Source organism: Phalangium opilio, unplaced genomic scaffold (genome assembly GCF_054372755.1).
Source record: "Phalangium opilio isolate 3A_F unplaced genomic scaffold, DU_Popi_V2 ptg000003l_1, whole genome shotgun sequence".
NCBI classification, from domain to species: domain Eukaryota; kingdom Metazoa; phylum Arthropoda; class Arachnida; order Opiliones; family Phalangiidae; genus Phalangium; species Phalangium opilio.
The window spans coordinates 9,570,507-9,591,077 of record NW_028324145.1 but is presented as its reverse complement, the minus strand read 5'-3'; the positions used below and the strand labels follow the sequence as shown (position 1 = coordinate 9,591,077).

At 37.1% G+C, this 20,571-nt stretch overlaps 1 protein-coding gene and 1 long non-coding RNA gene across 4 annotated transcripts in view; one reads left to right on the top strand and one right to left on the bottom strand.

The window, feature by feature from the left end:
- Positions 1 to 20,571, top strand: part of LOC149717669 (uncharacterized) — a 180,873-nt gene that overhangs the window by 30,869 nt on the left and 129,433 nt on the right. The window contains exon 5 of the long non-coding RNA XR_016367242.1: positions 15,448 to 15,726. This is a non-coding gene — a long non-coding RNA (uncharacterized LOC149717669). The remainder of the gene's footprint in view (positions 1 to 15,447; positions 15,727 to 20,571) is intronic.
- The window catches only part of LOC149717674 (uncharacterized), a 67,887-nt gene continuing 55,049 nt past the window's right edge, over positions 7,734 to 20,571 (bottom strand). For all 3 annotated transcript variants that reach the window (XM_089840497.1, XM_089840502.1, XM_089840492.1), the window contains exons 4-5: positions 11,048 to 11,173; positions 7,734 to 9,104 (exon numbers count right to left, since the gene is read on the bottom strand). In XM_089840497.1, coding sequence (XP_089696623.1) covers positions 8,687 to 9,104; positions 11,048 to 11,173 — 544 coding nt within the window. In that variant the 3' untranslated portion in view covers positions 7,734 to 8,686. The remainder of the gene's footprint in view (positions 9,105 to 11,047; positions 11,174 to 20,571) is intronic.

Here is a 20,571-nt window from a genome sequence, read left to right as displayed (position 1 = left end):
GAATTCATTATGACAAAAAGATTCGCCTGATTGTTGGCTTTCGACCCGGGCGCAAATGTATTGAGAGGAAAACATTTCTACAGGGGTGTATTGAAAATACATAGACGAGTCTGCCCCTAAAATCAAGCTTCTCCTAACGTTCTTTAAATTTCTCAGAACATCTATAAAGTATTAAACAAATCCCAATTAATTAATTAATAACAGTTAATTAAGCTATTAATATTTCTTCCCTATTGCTATAACAATATTATTATAATTTTGCTATTAAGGCAATTTAAATTATTAACCACAGCTTTACTTAACCACATAAATATATAATTAGTTCAATTTCACGCCCCTTGATTTCGTATTTACTAAGTATATTAGTACCAAAGGAAGCGTATAATACAAAAACGTTAATTATTTCGTTACTTGGGTGTTTTCTCTCTCTCTCTCTCGCTCTCTCGCTCTCTCTCTCTCTCTCTCTCTCTCTCTCTCTCTCTCTCTCTCTCTCTCTATATATATATATATATATATATATATATATATATACCACAAAGTAAATTATACTAGAGTTTTGTCTCTATGTAAGGTGGTATTTGCTTTAGAGTAACTCTACCACGCGTAGATTTTATTATTAGGTAATTATATTTGTTCTTATTTAATCACCTTTTCCCTGAACGCTAGTCTCGCTCTCATTCTTAATCTTAATTTAGCACAAAAAAATATAGTCATTTGAAAAAAAAAGAGTCTATGACCTCCTACAAGGCCATTCAATAATTAAAGACTCCACGATTGCAAATTTTGTAATTAGCTTTTCTTGTCTTTAAACAGCTCCCCGCGAAAATGATTTCCACCCCAAATTTTTTTTTATTTCCACTTCTTTATTATGTTAATGAATCTACTCGGGGGCACCAGTATGACCTATATAGACCTTTTCGGCGGAAACTCCGTGCCATTAAGACTGCAAACCCTTAAAAGCCTAAAATTATTATATGCTATAATTTGCGGCATTACCTTCCATTGAAATGCCCTCTATTTTTAAACCAGTTGAAGAGATGAGTTCAGCGAAGAACTCTGATGATGGAACGGATTCTCAAGCCAATTTTTTGCTGTATTTCCCAGCACTTTTCCATCGTGTACCCCGAGAGGTTTCGTTTATGCAAATTTCAGAAAGATCCCGGGGAGTTTGGAGAGAGAGGGGGGGATGAAAGTACCTAGTAATTATTAAAAGCCTAAATTAGTCTCCGCTATACTCAACCCGCATTAATAGGCTACTCGCTGCTAGCTTGAATGTTTCGATTATTACACACTACACTACCCTCACCGACCGACAGAAAACGTTCCCTTTCATTATTATTTCTTTTTCTTTCATTGTAAATTATGCAATCTCTGTTCTATACTGTTCATTTCAATCGGAGTAATCCTCTTTTCGCTATAGGATTTATGTAGATTCGTTAGTCTTTATTTTTGTGGCAAATTTCGATTGGCGTCTGTGATACTCTGTTCCTAACAATTGTTTTTCCCGGACATTAATTTTTTTGGTTCTCTCTCTTTTTCGTTTCGAAATGAATACTCATTTTTGTCGCTAGCGAGGCCCTTTCTTTCTCCCTCAATTTTTTTTGTCCTCGTCATTCCCGTGGGGAATATGCCAACTGTAAGTTCCTTAATTGACTTTTCGTTTGCCTAACCCTAAGCGTTTCAGTAATTATACGCTTTTTGTATCGTCGAATTTTACGGAAACCGCTTCAACCGATTTCCCTACCCCTTTTTTTTTCTTGTTCTTCCTTTCAATGGTTTTTTCTTAAGGTTTAGCAAAGGGGATGTGAAGTTAGTTACTACGTTCTTTGTTGTGGGAGATTTGTTTGTTCTTAGTTTGATATGGGGGTCGATGTGATTGGGAGAGTCGGGTTATGATATCTCTAACGCGGTTTCTTAACGATCATTGTAGAACTGATAATATTGTTAACATTGAATAGACCGATTTCCGTAACGTTTTTAGGGGATGTGACGAACATAAAGATATTTGAGGTTAAAGGTCACACCTTATGTCTCTGGCCACATTTTTTCCACTGACTGCTCAGAATGAAATGTAATTATTTTAAAATGTAAACAATTTATTTTTATTTGACTTTTCTTGTACTTCATCTGTCCTTTAAGTGGTGTACATGTGTTCAAGGTATCATGACACAATGAAACAATTTCAGTGGTTGGGGTGGAATTATGGGGGGAAGTGTAGGCGATTGCAATAATAACTAGGCGTAACAATTATTTCGGAAGTATTAAAAGAGGGGTGGGGACTTTTTTCTGTCTAGTTCCCCTTACCGTATTCATGTATAGTGTTAAACCCCGTGCAATTTTTCTCTGGTATTACAATAATACCCTATATTAGGTACATTTCATATTCCCGCGACCCCTTTCTCTGATTATTAAAGGAAGTTATGTATGCATGGGGTATAGTTTTTTTTTTCTGTTCTTTTCAAACACCCTATTTCTCTCTTTAGCTTTGTAAAACCTTTTGTTTCAGGGCGGTAATGATTCGTATCCGTTAGATGTCGTTCGTATTATTCTCATATAGTTCCCCTTTATTTTCGATCAATTATTTTTATTCAACTTTCGAGCCATATTTTTACTCGACTTTGATAAAGTATTTAATTTCGATAATTGCTAACATTGTTAAAGGCGGGGTGAAAACCAGGGTTGGAAATGTCTATATGTAAAACAGAAAAACTTTCGCGTGATTCTACAATGGGAGGAATACGGAGTCTAGAATGGAAAAAAAGGAAGAAAAAAAAAACCTCGCGAAGAGAACATGGTTTTTCAGTTTCCGAAGGAAGTTAGGAACGAAAACGGTTGGGTGTGGATTTTATAGTATGTAAAAAATACCTTATTCGCTTTGGTACCTTACCCTACCCCTTATAAGCGGAACTTGATTAGAATAATACATTTTCTCTTAAATACGTCTCTTCCCGTTCAGCCCCTCCCCCAAAAACTAATGTAACCACGTGTTCAGTCGCGAATTTACGTTGTCGTTAAAGTGAAGGTGAAACGTTTGCTTAAACTGATATGAAAGCTATTTCAGAGGTCAAAATTAACGAAGTCGGTTTTATTTTTTATTGCTAGTAACAAAGGCACGCGGACTTTGCCTGTCAAGATATTTTTATTAGTTTTTTGAGGGCCATATTTAAAGATGGCGGTGAAGCTAACCCTTAAATCCATTAGGCCCGTCTGTAGGATATAGGGAAAAAGTGTATGAAATCCATAAAGGTTTTTTAAGCTTTTGACCGTCATTTTTCAAGATGGCGGTGGTTTATAAAAATCTTTCTTGCAAAATTTCGGTCTTTTGTGTAAAACGGTTTGGGTTGTCAGAGTTTCCTCAATCTCCATTTGATTTGGGAACACGAATTTCGGTTAAACACCTCTGAATTTTAGGTACTACTTTAAGAGGAACGTACCTGCCAAATTTCAGCCTTTTATGTAATACGGTTTGGGCTGTCAGAGACTCAGAGCTTCCTCAATCTCCATTTGATTTGGTAACACCTCTGAATTTTAACCCGTTAAATTTGAACATTTACAAGTACAGTTTTTAATGATATCGATGAGTATTATCGGATAAAAATCTTAATTTATGCATGATTCGCAATGTTCTACAAAAGTTAACATTTATTTTTCTACGTACTAGATGGAAACGTTTTGTATGAAATGATCTTTTTGAATGTTTACCCTTAAAAATGTGTTTTAAACTCGGATACGTACATTTGTGTTCAAATATTTGTCGTGTCGTTGACGTACTTTGAAACCAGTGTTACGTACGACGCTTCTTAATATTAATCGTGACTGGAAACGGCTTGGAATGGAAGGTTGCGTATATTCCTGAAAGAGAAAAGGAAAGCTAACGAATTCCGTTAAGGGCGCGGGGACTTAGGGGGAGGGGAGAGGGGGCTGAGTGCGTGGTTTTGATGATGGTTGGTTAGGATCCATTTCGTTAATAGCGTACAACGTGTTTTTCCAAACCCTTTTAAACACGGTACACTTTGCTAATGTATAGTTTCTCTCTCTTCTCGTATATATCCACAAATATTCCAATGTGCTGCGAAACGTACGACCCTTTTCTCTATACTATATACTATACTTCCTCATTGACGGCTTCGCTTTAATTTAACTCGTCCAAGTTCATTTCACTTCGAGTTTTCATTGTATTACAAAGCTGTAAGATGTGGATGAAAGTCATTACTATGAAGTAAAACGCGATTGCAGGGGAGATTTTCATAGAGATTTTTGGGAATTAGAAAATATTGCCACATAGTTCACAGAATGGTTTGGGGGTCAGAAAATATTTTCATGTAGTTAACAGAATTGTTTGGGAATCCACAAATATTGTTACATTGTTATTTGAATTGTTTCGGGAATCCACAAATATTGTTACATTGTTATTTGAATTGTTTCGGGAATCCACAAATATTGTTACATTGTTATTTGAATTGTTCGGGAATCCACAAATATTGTCACATACTTGACAGAATTGTTTGAGAATCCACAAATATTGTCACATACTTGACAGAATTGTTTGAGAATCCACAAGTATTGTCACATACTTCACAGAATTATTTGATAATCCACAATATTGTCAACAGAAAATTCTGGGCTTTGTTTGTTTTTGGTTGTATTGACTTCAAATAATTTGCTTCTCCACTAATTCAAATTCCTGTAAATGGAACCGAAAGTGGTGTACCTTTTAATCACACTGAAATCTCAGTCTGACTCTCTCTCCTTTCTCTTCCACATTTTGCGCATTCCGTTCTATTCTATTTACTAGCTAGAAACCCTTTAGTCCCCTTTATGTCCCTTTTCTCAACCGCCCCCCCTATCCTTGCAGGTCCGACGGGGGCCTTCATTACCTAAACGGTCGCGTACTCAATTATCAAATGCGTCATTGATTTAATTAAACGCTTATGCCGACCGAAAGCGCGTACCCTCTCTCTCTTTCGGCCACCTAACGCGATCTTAAATTGGGGGTGAAGTATTCGGCTATTAGCCCGGATTGAAATGAAACTATGACAATCTAAGTTGTCATTGGGATGGATAGAGGGGGTTGCGAAACCGAGGCCGAACGGTTACGTTCTGCTCGAATATTTCAGATTACGTTAGACTGTTTGAACGCGCCGAGTAAGAAGTGAAGTGCAAAGCGAAATGAGCGAGCGAGCGAGCTAGCTTGTACTGGAGAAGAGGAGGCCTAATTGGATTGCTTCTCCGTGTTTAAGCATTTTAGACATTTCGTTTTAACGACGCTGTATATGGCCTTTAATAATTAATGTTTCGGATTGCGCGCTATGCTAATAATCGCCGAATTATACTCCGTAGCCGACGCGACCTATATGTCGCTTCCCACTTTCCTTAAAAATAACTGGAACTCTAATCGGAAACTCCGAGTTAGGCTTAGGCCTTTCATTTTACGTTTTCTGCTTGAATTAAAGGGGAGGACCCATGACGTCACGCGTAATATATTTCAACTTTGAAGCAACGTGACATTGACCACAATGTAAACAATTTCTTGATGCATGTTCTGAACGGTTGACGGGTATGCGGGCGGGGTTGTTTTTCTTCAAAATTTTAAGCCCCTCCCCTTACCTTCAATCAGATGAAATCTATCGCTGCTTAAAGATTGAAAAGTATAAGAAATCTATATTTTTTTCCGGATGGTGGTTATGCCCCTTTCTTAGAAATAATTTACAAGATATCTTTCCAAACATTCTTGTACATCACGTCAGTCTCCCGAGTATATGAAGTCTGAAAAGAAAAAGTTGAGTTTCCTCGAATCAAATTATGTCCATCTAGTATCCTATCTTGTTTGCTCCCCTGGTCGTTGGAAAAGATCGTCTCCGCTAATAAAGTATGAGCCCCCCGTTTGAATATTTGATCGCCTCGTCTTCTTTACAGCCATAATGTAACTCTAGAGACATTCGGGTGGGCAATATTCTCTCCCGGCTACGTCACATTTCGGGGCTCAAGTTGTTCGTGAGGGTCTAGGGAATGATGGTAAAGGTAATGGAACAGGTGCGAGAACGTCATTCGTAAGCCTTTCGCCAGATTCATAACTTCCATCCAAATATATTTGGGGGAAAGGTTTAGGACGTTTTTCGTTTTCCCAACTCTACTATTTTCCTAGAAGTTATTTTAGATTAGGCCTGTACGTTAGTACTCTAACCACAAGTTCGCTAGAAATTTGCAGAAATCACGAAAGTGTAGGTTATCCGTTAAGTCATTCCAAGTTTGCTGTATATAGAAACTAAATTTTAAGAGAGAATTTTCATTTGCCGATTGTTTCTCTTTAATTACCCATTTTAAGATTATTGACTAGAGAATTACAAAACTAAAATAAACAAACTAAAGTGCCATCAAGACGCTAGTATTTAAATTATTCAGTGAATAATTTAGTACCGAGTTTAATTTTTCATAACCGAAAATTATGAAAAGGCATTTATAATTATTTTCAACGCGTCTATTACATTGAACGTTTCGTAACCCAGCAAACTCCGAATGATTTCTTCTTCTTCTTCTTCTTCAAAAAAAAAAAAAAAATAAAAATAAAAATTGATAAATAAAAATTTAGAAACCCTACCGACTATCATTCGCGTCCCTTCTGGGAAGTTTGGCCTATGGCTTCATCTATAGTAGAAAAAAAAGAGTGAGATCCCATCCACTTTCGATCATTTTCTCCTCTCTCTCTGCTCTCTCGCATCCCCCATCTCCATCCCGAGCATCTTTAGAAGAGAACCAGTTATCAATAAATACGCGATAATATTTCTGTCCAACTTTTTCTCTCCCATCGGGAAAAGATAGAAGGGGAAGGGCGGCAAACGCGCGGCGTAATTCGTTGGGGAATTTTTGATCAGAGAAGTTTTTTTTCATAAATGCGCGATCTTCCTTCCTTCATCCCTGCATGCCTCTTATTTTCCCTGGAGTGAAGTTTACTATTAAAAAAAGGGGCAGAGAGAACCCCCTCGATCTATTCGTTTTAGGAGGGGGCTTACGAACACCCTCGCGTCGTGTTCTTCTATATCGAAAGGGCCGTTTAATATCCCTTAGGGAGGCATCGAACGAAGGATCGAAGCCATTTTTACCCTCTCTCTCTCTCTCTCTCTCACCAAAATATGAAGATGTGAAAACGTAATATGCCCCCAAGTTTCGCGCGTGCCAGAATTTCTTAGTATAAGGACCTACGGTAACCTTCGTTTCGATTAAAAACCCTGAATTTTCATCCCCCCTCCTTACCAATGCAATTTTCTCCCGGTTTTATATACCCTTATTTTTGTATTGCACGCGGTATCTATCCTGGGGCCCATTTTAAGATCCGTAAACCGTCTATCTAAAGTTCTAGACTATATTTATAAGTCAATTCGATTTTTCTTCTCTCTCTCTCTCTCTGTCTCTCGGGCTTAATATAATATTTAGCCGGAGAGAGAATGATATTTCGCCCCCTTGAACTTTGACCTTTTGTAAGTTTGACCGCGCGCAGACTTATTATTAAAGAATAGGGAGCTCTGTGTTCTATGGGTTTAATTTTGATTTTTAAACGGATATCGAAAAGTTGAATTTTAAAAATTTCTTGAAAAAAAAATATTTTGTTGAATATTTTAAGCCATGTTAGACTCCTACTAGTTAACGTAAAATTAATTAATTATATACCAATTTAATAATCAATATATGAAATTAATCACAACTTTAAAACATTTATTAACTAAACGATTGAAAAATTAGGAGGATCGAAGTATTTTTTTTTATTATTATTTACAAATGATCCTTTGTCGAAATTTACACGAAAAGAAAATTACATAATCTATACAAGTTATTACATTTTTAATTATTACTTATTATTTTTTTTTCTTCTTCTGAGTATTAACATTCAAAAATTAATTGGGTTTCATTTATTTTTTAAAAAAACAATATTTTATTGCAGTAACGAATAATTTTAAACTTTTCCTCTAAAAACGGTTTTTGACTAGATTCCGAGAAAACAATTTTAATAATCTTTTAAATAACCTCTTTATTCTGAGTATTTGATTTTTTTTTTTTCTTTTTAATTTGTTTTGTATATTTTCACCATTATTTAACCCGCCATTTTTGGCTATACTCAATGGAGTCTTAGGAACCAAAATTATACCAAATTCTTTTGGGTGGAACTTAGATTGTTTTTATGACTATATAAATTGGGGGAGTTATAACTTTTTTCTTGTAACGAGAGGCAAAGTCCAACGTCTTTTAATCGTTTAATAATTCAAAAAATGTATTACCAACCAAGATAATGGCGAGCCCTAATTAATTTGGCCCCTTATTTTTAATCTCTCTCGATTTAACACCACTAACTTGGCAACTGATATTTGTTATGAAATGCTTTCATTTGCGGTTTACACCATCATTGACCTATCTGATCCGAACTATAGATATCCTCATGATAAACGGAAAGTTACAGAGAAATTTGGCGCGATAATTAACCCTAATGTGTAGATGAAAAGGACTTTTTCCGTGACATTTTTTAATCGTGGCTGTCTTTGGTGGATACCAGATTTGAATGTAAAACCGATTCCACAAAAAGCAGGCTCGACTCTAGCGTATCTTCCATAGAAATAGTCTATTCATAATTTGGGGTGGTTATAACGCCATGATCTCGGTTTTATTCGGTTCAGTTGGGTCAATGACGTAGCCGTCGTCATTTGCCGTCAAAGTTGGAATCTGCACTACCGTAGCCGCTCGATCCGTCGTCCGGTCCGTTTGCCCCGGTGGTATTTCCGTTGGTCATCGTAGGAGGTGGTTGTTGCGGAGGTCCCGGTCCGTTATTAGGGGGTCCACCTCCTTGGTTGCCTCCTCCTGTCCCGGGAGATGGTCCTATTTGATTTTGACCCGAGCCCGGGTTGCAAGGCAATGAGGGACCGCCGATTCCCGAACCGGGCGGACCGCCTTGGGCGCCCGGACCACCTCCGTTACTCGAGGGATGGGGAGGTGGTTGACATTTCAAATGAGCAAGATTGTACGTGTAAGGCAAGTTAGCGAAGACCATGCGCTCCTCGTAATCGTATTCGCACAGAATCTTGTTCTCGTGCAAGTAGAATTTATCACCCACGCAGAATCTGCAAATTGAGAAGACATACACCAAATCTGATTAACTCTCGCTCTAAAAAGAAGAAAATTGACTTTGGTGGGACATTTGTCCATTCAAACGCGACAGTTTTTTTACTGCAAACCCTAAATTTTTTTAAACGTTTACTATGGTATACCTGCACGTTGTATCGATGTTTGTATAACGCAACGCAACTGTCCAAATTCGGAATTCCAGGAACCCATCCCCATGAAATAGCCAAGGGGTAGAATAAGACTGACCATATATATATACCTTCTTCATATATCAGTACTAGTCTACAGTATATTTTTTCTCTCTCTCTCCGGTCATTCGGATATTGATGGGGTCAGCCGAAAGCGGACGGTCAAACTCTCGACGGAGATTCGGAGAAAATACTATATACAGACCTCCTATATCCTACTCGGATCGTTGCATCGTCCGTTTTCCCTCCGGAGATTTCCCGGCTCAATTAGCTTTCCAATTGCTTTTCCTCCTTGTCCTTCCACCGCCCCGGCTCTAGGCCCTTTAGCTAGATCTAACCTTTTGACTTTTATCTCGACTATCTAGGACACTTTATACCGAATAAACCCCCCAAAGTAGAAGTTAACTCCGAAAAGAAATCCCAAAACGCTCCAAACTAATTAATATAATATAATGTTTTTTTTTCTCTCGGTATGAAAGTTTTATCCCGACTGACCTTTTCGATCGTTTCACGCGTTATGTTATTCCCCGCCTTTATTTACGCTTAACCCACGCGCCAACTGTGTTATGAAAGATGACATATTGATCGCGTCATACTTTCAATCAAAACGCCGCACCCTACCTAATTACATTTTTAAAATATTTAATTCTTTAACTCGACGGTGTTACCAAGGAGATGACGTTTTCTCTCCTCTTTTTAAAACTTTCCCAACGTTATTTTACGTCTCTAACTAAAACCTAAGCTTCTTTACGAAGAAATTTGGGAATCGAGGGAAAAATCTTTCGTTCATTAGGCATCCCAATTAAAATTAGCTTCGCCAAACACGGTGGCAAACGGCGGGAAGACGCTCGTCTCTTCCCCCTATCCTATAACAAGGCCCGGGTGGACCCAATTAACCCCAAATCCATATACCTATACCATCATATATATAGAAATTTCATTCGGATTCGTCCATGGAATGAAGTTAAAGGAGAGGGATCGTGGCAAAGGTTAACTATTTTGGTTAGGCTTACTTCGATATACTGTATTCAATTGTATTTTCTCGATCAGCGCGTATGGGGTGTCGTTAGGCGCGAATACTCTTTGGATTATAAAATACTAGGTTAAAGGGTGCATGGTTGGGGACACCTTTACACTGGTTTAATATGGAACCGTGTGCTTCAATAAGTATGTCGATGTATCTCGTTATTCCACAACCCCTCGCGCACAAGGGGTTCCAATTCTGGTCCAAGTTCTCGTTGGGGGGGGGGAATTGGGGCTTTCTAAAAGATAATGATCTTGTAGAGATACCTTGTTAAATTAACAAGTTGTAGAATTCCTTTTTTACCTCTCCCGTCTTTTAATACCTTATTTGGTCGGTGGAGAACTAATTAGACGATCACGCTTTAACCCTCATGGCCCCCCTCAGTAGCTTGGAGGGTTCATTTTCCCCCGTTTTTCTTTCCTTTTAGTCCTAAACCCTCTCGCACCCCCCCCAGTAACAGTCCTTTATTATCTAGGGGGTTTCCATTTTTCCAAGCCTGCTTGGCAAGTTCACTCCTTGAAAAGTTAAACGAGCAAAAGTTTTAATTTTCGCTTCGTAATTATTTTCCAATTAAGATTATTTTTGTAAGATGTACAAGAGCCTGTACGGTTTTCTGCTTTGCTTAGCCTTGCAGTAAAATCAATTTCTTTTTAATGAGCTAAGCCTTGGTTATAGCTGCGCGGACTAAGGCTTTAGTTTAGAGTGGAAGGATGTATACTTTACGAACCTGTGGTTGCATTGCTGGCAGGCGAAGCATTCAAGGTGGTAGACGTTACCCCTGGCTCTCATGACCATTTCAAAGGCCGGTATCGTTTTATTGCACGCTGAACATAGTCCCGTTGTACCAAACAACCTATAAGGAATGAGTGTGAAAATAATATTAGTTTAATTAGGTTCGATGAAATTGACCTATTTAGTTAATCCTTTAAAATTATTCACGTTTTAAGTCTTTAAGGTTAGAAACGGCCGCGTGAAATGGAAAAGTACGTTATGATTTATTAAATTTCTTGTTTGATTAACTTAAACCTAAATTAAAGGGCATTTAAGTATTTAGGTTTAGTGAATTTTTAATAAAGCATCTGCCCCTCTATGGTTGCTTTTCCGTAACCACTGTAGTGCGGCGGGTAAAACATTTCTACAGGCGCTCGTAGGAAATACATGCTTTGTTTTACCCCTAAATGCGAGCTTCCCCCGTGAGTCGGCTTTTAAAATTATTGAAATATTTCTTAGACGAAATAGCAGTTGCCCCTATATGGTTGCTTTTTCGTAAACACTAAAATGCGGCGGCTAAAACATTTCTACAGGCGCTCGTACGAAATGCATGCTTTGTTTTACCCCTAAATGCGAGCTTTCCCCGTGAGTCTGCTTTAAAAATTAATGAAACATTTCTTAGACAAAAATAGCAATTTTATAGTTTGAATTTAGGGAATTACATTGTAATTTCGTTTTTATGGTTTTAAAAATACGGTGGTTAATAATTACATCACGATTTAAAGTAATAAAAGATTAATATATTAGCTAGGAAAAAAAACCAGCCGGTTTTTTTTAATTTGGTTGAATATATTTTTTTGGCTCTCATTCCCTGGGTATATTTTTTTCTCGTAGCTCTCTTATTGAAATTATCTGGAAAATCACGTTTCTTCATAACGGCATACCTGAAGGCCAGAGATCCGTATACCGTAATAACCTGACGCTGGTATTAAAAAGGAGATCTACCCCCTTCTTCCTACAGAATTTTTTTTGTTCCCGGTCCGTTCCGTTCTTTCACCCACGCCGCGCTGCGCGTCATCCGCCCTTTAATAAATGGAACGCAGAGTCTTGAGCGGAGGTTTTCTTTTTTTTTTACTTTTTTTTTTTTTACCCCTCGTACACGCTAAGTAGAAAAGGGAATCTGTACTATAAGGGAGAGTAGTCTAGCTTTGCTGTATTTCGAATGCGTAATTAAATTGTACCCCGGGCACCCGATGAGAGAGTGAGAGAGAGCACGGGGATTTCCGGAAAGAGATTCGTGAAAAAAAGGAAAGGGGTGGAAAAGGAAGAAAAAATGTTTAAGGGTAAAAGACTGGAGGAAACACGCGTGCTGCACGAGAGAGAGAGTGAGTGAGAGAGGGAAAATTTCTCACGTAGAGAAATTAAAGGCGGTCCCGGAATGCGCTCCTTTTCTAACCCGATTCATCTACTACTTTGCCAGCGACTATGTTCCCCTCGCTTCCTAACTTTTTCATTTTATTTTTTTTTCATTATTTTTTTATCAATGATGCGTAAAGCCTGATCGCATTAGGTTGTTGTTTAATATATATGCTAAGCCTAATTACTCTTTAGATTACCTGGATTTGTTTTAAAAGTTATTAGAGAGAAAGTTCTGTTCTATCTAATGTATGGAGCCGTATCCTTTGAAGTTTTTGAACTGGAATTCATTTTTTTTTTAATTTTCGCAAACGATTATCTACCTAATTATTTTAATTGAAGTTATTTAATTTCAGTTCTGATAACATCTATTGGTTTATGATGTAAAAATCAACGTAAACATTTAATATCAATTGAAAACGTATCATTTGGGATTAGACTTTAATTTTAAATTGTAACTACATTTAACCCTTTAATTAATTTGACTCTAATGCGAACTAAACCTAAAGAAAAAAATCGTAGAGAATTTTCATTCAAGCTGTAAAGATACAATAAGAAAAGCCCGAGCCGCGGTTTTTTTTTTAGGATGTAGAAAAATGAGAGCGGAGAGAAGAGATAGTTTGTGGAAAAAGAATTACTTAGAGATGGGGGAAGTAACGTAGGGGGAAGCAAATAAAACGTAGATAACCTTATCAATTCCAACGCTTTTCTATATATATATATATATATTCCCTTCCCCAGCATGCACCGGGTTTCGTTCTAGGTATTTAAGGATACAATACCCGGTCTGTTATATCAGTCTTCCGAAGAAGTAAAAAAAAAAAACCTTCCTGGAGTTTTCTTGTAATCACCCTCTCTTACTAGGGCGCTTCTTCCTTAGCATCTTTAGCACCTTAAAATATCCCACTTCCTTCTAAACGCAGATAAGGCGCAGTAAAGCTATTTTTTAACATCGGTGGTGGGTGCAAAGCGAAGTCAAACGGTCAATCGGCGTACCTTCTTTTAAAAAACTTTTCACTCTTTTTTTTTCTTTGCTCCTTACCCAGGACGAGATAAGAAATGATGCTCCGAGCGGGTTAAAAACATTTTACATACAACCCTTTAAAAGATATTAAAAAGTTTTTATTCGAAGGTGAGTTTAGAACCTACTAGGGTAGTATTATTAAGTTCAGCGCGTGTTACACCTGTGTACAGTTACAGGCAGCTACCTACTTTGAAGTATAATTGTGAAATTTATTTATCATAAACTGAAATTAGCTATGAATTGGTGGCAAAACATTTATTTGATCAATTTATTTTTAGAATTTTAAGTGTTCTTCAAATTTACAATGAAAATTACGATCCTAACTTCAAATTATAGGCTTCGTCTATTATTTTCTCATTGTAAATTGGGTATGGGATGGTAAATCTTAACGTGCCTATGTTATCATAAAGGGTTCTACCAGAGTTTTATTATCTTTAGGAATTCCTATTGCTATGGGTTGCGTAAAAAAAAGTGTAATCTTGGTATAAAGTAATTTGCAGCAATTATTTTGCACCCCTTTTTTTCAGGAGCAGGGCCCTGGTTGGATAAAGGGTGATTTTTTTTCTTTCTCTTTCATACCAGAGTTTTGATTGAAAACAAAAGTTACGTTATCTAATTGATAGCAATTATATTTTTTTCAACTGAGTGAAGGGAAAAGGATGGGGTTGATTTTTTTTCCGCTGTAGTTATGATTATTATATTATGTTACGGCGTTGTTCCCCTTAATTGAATTACAATTTTGATAATATATTGGGTGGAGTAAGAGATTTTTTTATGGTAGATGCTTGTTAGGTCTACAAGAAAAGCCCACATGTTCCTCATCTTTGTTTTTATTATCTAATTAAATTACTTTTTCAGGGTAAACTTTACCTTTGTTCCCTTATAATAATAGTTCTATAGATATTTAGTAACATTCCGGGGTGTTAAGTACCTATTCTTGGTTTAATTTTATGAATATTCATTCGTGTAAACTTTGTTGTACAAGTTGTTTCTCGAGTTTTTCAAATATACCGGCATAATTTTAATTTTCTCCATCGCTAGAGGGCGCGTGTAAGTTGAAATATTCGAAATACGGGTAGGCATACGGCGCGTGCGTCTGCTCTTTCGGACTTCACAGTCATAAGTTTTGCAATTTAACGCGGGATCTTTTTACCTGTTAACTGATGTTTTGATAGGTAAATTATTTAATTTAAGTAGAATTTATGTTAATAACTTCTTAAAGTGTGGAAAAAAATGTATATTGATGTTTTTTAAGCCGATTTCTTTAAGTATTCCAAGCGATAAGGTTAAGAAGGGTTTAAAAGGTTCTCAACATTAAGCCTTGGCCAATAGACAATGACTTCTAATATTTACGCATACAAATCTATCTCATTTTTAATAGTGATAAAGTTCCTTTATTAATACAATTTGATACATTTCAACCCTAATCTAACCAGAGTTTCAATGTTCAACTATTGTTTCTTGAAAAAAGTCTGATCAAGTTACAAAAATCGTCAATCAATATTGTAACTCGTAGGGGGATGGGGGATAGATACAGAATATCGCCATTTTTGCCTTACAAAAGCAGATAGGGGTAGACATTTATTAATAACGTCATGTATCTAAATCCTTACGTGACCAGCGGCTATCAAAGTTAGCCAGCAGAGTCCAGTCAACGGATATAGGCGCTTTGACGATACCATCGACAGCCGGGAGCGGTATAGGGCTAGCTCGGGTGTCCTCGCCACCTGGACGGGACAGCTAGGCCTGATGACCATTTCGCGGTTCGAAGAAGAAGAAAGATCGTTCAAAGCCATCTTTTTTCTCTCGGACACGTTGTATCGGCTTTACCCCTGGCTAGTTTACCCATGATTTCTCGCTCTATATATCTCGATCACACCGGCACACCCCCTTTGGGATCTATATTTATATAAACAGAGGACACTAAGCCCAATGGTCAGAAAAGACTAACGATATATTTCTCTATACTTTTCCAGGAAAAATAAGCACGCTTGACTTGACCACTTTTCCTGCAACTCTTCCCGACCATCTGGTGACCAAATGTCCGATACACCAGTGTCCAGCCCTGCAGTTTGGGCCCGGACTTTCTAACTTTTGTTGTTTGGATTGGAAAAGCTATATACAACGATCAGAATTAGTTAGCCTCATTGCCCATGGCGTTGCTTCAGTTGCTATAAAAAACATGACTACTGCAGAAGTTTCATCGCTGAAGTTTGGAGACATCAATTTGGTTATCCTGCACCTAAAGGATTACCGTAAGTTGTTCTTTAACTAATTTTGTGATTTTGAGGACGTGTATTGCAATATTAGGGTTATCTATATGGAAATAATACTGGTTTTTCTATGGAATGGGGGGTGTAAACAATCGTTTGCAACAATGTTGCGCGCGCGTTTTACCTCGTAGAATGTTCCCACGCACTCAATTGTCATCAAAATAAATTAGTTTAAATCATTCACTGCGACTTTAAGAGAACGCCACGCCACGCCACTTAAAAGCTGGAACTCTTTAGTCAGGCTTTTTACTTTTAAAATTTTCAATCGAAAAGACGACAGAGTGCGAATACGTATTTTACGATAAGAAAAGTGAAAAAGCGTGAATGTATATTCATCCCCATCCCCATTTCTATGGGCATCATCACTATGACTCTACGCTCCTTCCATAATTAATAATGCCTAGCAAATATTTTAAGAAGTAATAAAGCTTAACGCTTTTATCTTCCCATCACTACCCTTTTCCTTCCAAACCCTTTTATCCAACGACGAAGCTGGATTGAAATATCGCGATCCGAGAGAGAGAGTGACCGTATACGAAGTGGAATGGGATGGGGGGGAGGGGATTTTTACTTGTGTCAAAGAGATTTAAATATCCCGCTGCCGGCGATGACCTGGGAGACTGCGAAGCTCGCTTTAAAAGAGAAATACTAGGAACATTGCTTCTGCGAAAGAGGAAAGAGACAGAGAGAGAGTGAGGTGGCCCCAAAGAGCTATTTAAAGTCCATTAGAGCCATTAACAGGCTGTAGGAGAGAGAGAGAGAAACCTAAAACCTTAAAAGCTTTTTTACTCTTTTTTTTTCATCAATTTCATCTCCTCTTAATTTTTTTTCTCTTTGGCTCTGCAATGTCGTCTAGCTCATTTTGCTCGCCTAATTTTTTTTTTCGCATTTGCTACGTAACAATGAGGCGAATTAATCCCAACAGAAGTTAATAATAATAATATAAAGTTGTACATTCTTCAATGTTTTCCTGAGCCACGTGACCGCTAGAAGAGGTATTAATTTTAGTTACAAATACCGTAGTGTTTTCCGAGGGGCTTAAACTCTAAACTCCACCGTTTATGGTTTAAAATAATGGTTGAAATGAAATTTGGATAGTCATAACTTAGGTTTAATTTACTTTTGAGGATATCTTCGTAATTATAGTCTATCGAATGATGCGCTAAGCGCATTCTCTAGCTTCTGTGGTTTGTCTTTCCTCTAATAGACTTATTTTATAAATAGGACCATATAAGGTGCTACACTTTGGTAGTCGACGTTCTGACGTCTATACCTTTTTTTCCTGCTTTTTTTTTTTTAATTTTAAGGAAGTGAAATTCCCGGAAGTTTTTAGTGGGGTCCTCCTTTAATATTTTGCTATTAATTACAGCTTTTTTTCTACCACCTTCTGCCTTTACGGGCTGGGTTTATATAATGAGAGTCTAGTCTTAAGCCAATACAATTTAAAACCACTCTTTGTGCAATGAAGCAACCCTAGAAAAAAAATTATAATAAAAAACGATGAAAGGCGTCTTTTTAGCGGATTAATTTACCCCATCTTAGTTTCCAAGAAATTGGTCAGCGCCTAATTTTAATTTTAAGGAGAAAAAAAAGCTTTTTTCCCTTAATTTTTATTTTATTCCAAGCTTTTAGTCCTTAAAAGGTAAAGTTTCACCACCTTAAATTTTTACTTTAAACTCTATACTTCAAAGGGAATGAAAAATAAATTAATAAAATAAGATTTAACTTGCAAAATTCAAGCTATTTTAAGATTGTTACGTAAAGGAGACTTCATTATCTCTTTAATTTTTTGCTGTCTTAATTAGTAGGACATTAATTACTTTGTTAGTCTTTGGCGGTGCATGCTAAGAGCTTTCCTTCGCCTCCCCCCCCCCCAACCTCTTAATACGTGTAAGCAAAAATTAGAAGAAAGATTTTTAGTTGTTAGTCGATTTTAGGGACTAACTCTTTTAAGGGTTAATGCTAAAAGACTAGGTTTAAAACAGTGCATTATCTCTTTTCTCTCTTGTCTTTCTCTTTTTTTTTCTGCGTTATATTCTTGCCTCGAGTATTTTTAATACTCTTGGGTGACTTTTCTCTTTTACAGAAGCTACCTACACCTTTTAAATTTTATTATTTATACCGGCATTTTAAAAGCTGAGCTGGTTACTTAATGGGTTGATTTTTATATAAAGGTATTCGTTTCAACTTTTGTTAAAGGGGGTAAGAAGTTTTAATGTTGGTTAATTTAAGAGTTATTTTCATGTGTAGGAAATCGTAAAGGTGTCCAGTATTGTACAAAATCCTTTTTCCCCGAGCTGCAATATTGTAAGATAAATATTCTTGCTTATTTTTAGAGTAGTAGCCTATTCTTTCACCCCTTTAACAAGGTAAAATTAAGGATAGACCCCCCTATCCCGGTTTTAGCTTAGCTACCATTAAAATGGCAAACGAAATTACGCCTCGCTCCGGAAGGTCTCGCGTCCATTATCTATTTCACCCACCCTTACATCCAACACACCGTCATGCGCTGCACTTACGTTTTTACATTGGCAAGAAGACCATTCCCTCCGACTTTTTGCAATCTTAGTAAGGACTAATTTACCAATTGAAGGTACATATTCTTTGTACCCATTCTATGACCGCAATCCAGCGGCGGTTCACTCTTTTCGGTTTTTAACTTTTTATTCCGTGTTCCTCTTCTTCCCATCCATCCCTACCGAAAATTTTTAAAAGCCTCCGTCGTCATTTTTTGCTCTCGCCCGTTTCTCTTAACGAGTTCTATCTTAATTCACTCTTTCCCCTTGGAGATTTTGTAAACCCTCCCCCCATCTTCCTTTTCTGTGTTTCTTTAGTCTACGTTCATCTCTCTCTCTCCCTCTCTCTCTCTCTCTCTCTCTCTCTTTTTTCTTCCAAATGCCAAAATGGATTTTTATTCCGAGCATGGGGATGGAAAGAAAATACATCATCTGTTAATGGGTAATTTTATACCTTTAATAAAAAAAATAGGCAAGGATTCTCCTCTTTTTAAATATATTTAAAAAATAATAATATGCAAGCAAGACTAAAAATTTGCATATTTCATTTGATTTTTTTTTATGTTATAGCTGTAAGCTTCTTTGGGAATAATTTGATGATCAAATATTCCCCCATTAGGAATTTATTCATCCATTTTAATCGATGTTTCAGAGCTAAAACTAAACGTAACTGAAGAGTTTATAATATTTTATAAGAGTATTAGATAAGGGTGTGGTTGATGGATATATTTTTTTTTAAATCTTGAAAAATCTCTTTTTCTGATCCCATGCATATTCTAGTAAACGCCCAATAATTTTCTTCTTAAAACGTAACTCTAAAGATTTACTGTAAGCCAGCCGGTAAAGTCCCTGTCGAAATTTTTGGGTGTACGCCTTAATTTTATCTTAAGGACTAGAGATAATTAATTATTTTTAACAATTAACTAGGCTTTATAAGGAGTGTACCAAATTAATTTATTTTTTTAATTATATTAGATAATGTTGTTTTTTTTTCACGCTAAATTAACGCATCTAGTGCGAACGGGTCCCCTTTTCCCCCCGACCCCTGGCACGCAATATGGATCAAGTCCTGTCTTCTAAAACCCCAAAACCAAACTTAAAGATACAAAAAAAAACTTTGGGAGGAAAATCCCTAAAAAAATTTACATTTTGTTGGTAAAAAAGCCGTCGTTGCATGCCATCCCCATCTTCGGCTATCATACCCTTTTCCTCGTGGCATTGCAACCCCCCTTTTCCTACACTATAGTCCCTTCCGGGATAAGGATAAAGAGTAGAGAGAGAGAGGGAGGGATGGAAGAGGATGAGTTAAAAAAAAAAAGAAAAAAAGTGGAATAGTATATAAAAATAGGCGTTTATCCGGGCCTGGCCGTCAAAATCTTTTGCCCGTTTTATTTTAGTCCCCTCCCGAAACAACATCTCCGTTTGACGGATCGCATCCCTCTCTCTCTATCCTAGCTTCATCCCTTCTTCTTCTTCTTCTTCTTTTTCTTCCTTCTCCCACTCGCTCTTGGTCTTCCGCCAGTTTCCACCACCACCATCCTCCCAAGAACCAAAGGAACGTTACCAAATCTCAGTCTTTAAAGCTAAGCGTAAGCGCGCTAGGGATGGGTAGGATGTTGGGAGGGTAGAGAAAGGACCCGATAAGAGAGAGCCCTTTATCCTGGATGGCTAGAGAGCGGAGCGGAGCATCACCGGACCCCCTGAAGAAGGATTTCAAAGAGTCTCAACCCTAATCGTTATTCGGCCGATAAGCGGAATTGAGATATTTAGGATTCTTCTTCGCCCTCTTCCCCCCCCCCCGGTTAGACCCTAGTCTCTTCTTTCTTAAAGAGGGAGTGAAATCGTGGAACTAATTTTAGTATAAGATTAAGGCTAATTAATAGTTAAAATCAGTAACGGTGTCTTAGTTTTATTATAAACAAACTAACTAACCACTTTTTCCAGTATTAAATTAAACCATTAAGTTTTTAATTATAGTTTAGTGGTCGTAATTTCACAATTTCTCATTTATGATTGTTAAAAGTTTTTGGAATTGAATTCTTTCACGAGGAAAAGTATTTACGTATACCTCGATTAATTGATATGATTTAACGTGACACTTAAACCCTATTTATTCCCTAATTTGATACCTTTATCTATTTGAATTTCACCTTTCCTTTAAACACTGTTATCCTATAGTAGCTAGCTAGAGAAGAAACTTCTACCTTATACCTTCGATGCTTTATTTTAGTCAGAGCCCTGGTATCCCTCTTTTTTTGGCCAATATATATATATATTTACAGTTCTATCTACTTTAGACGATGGGAGAGAC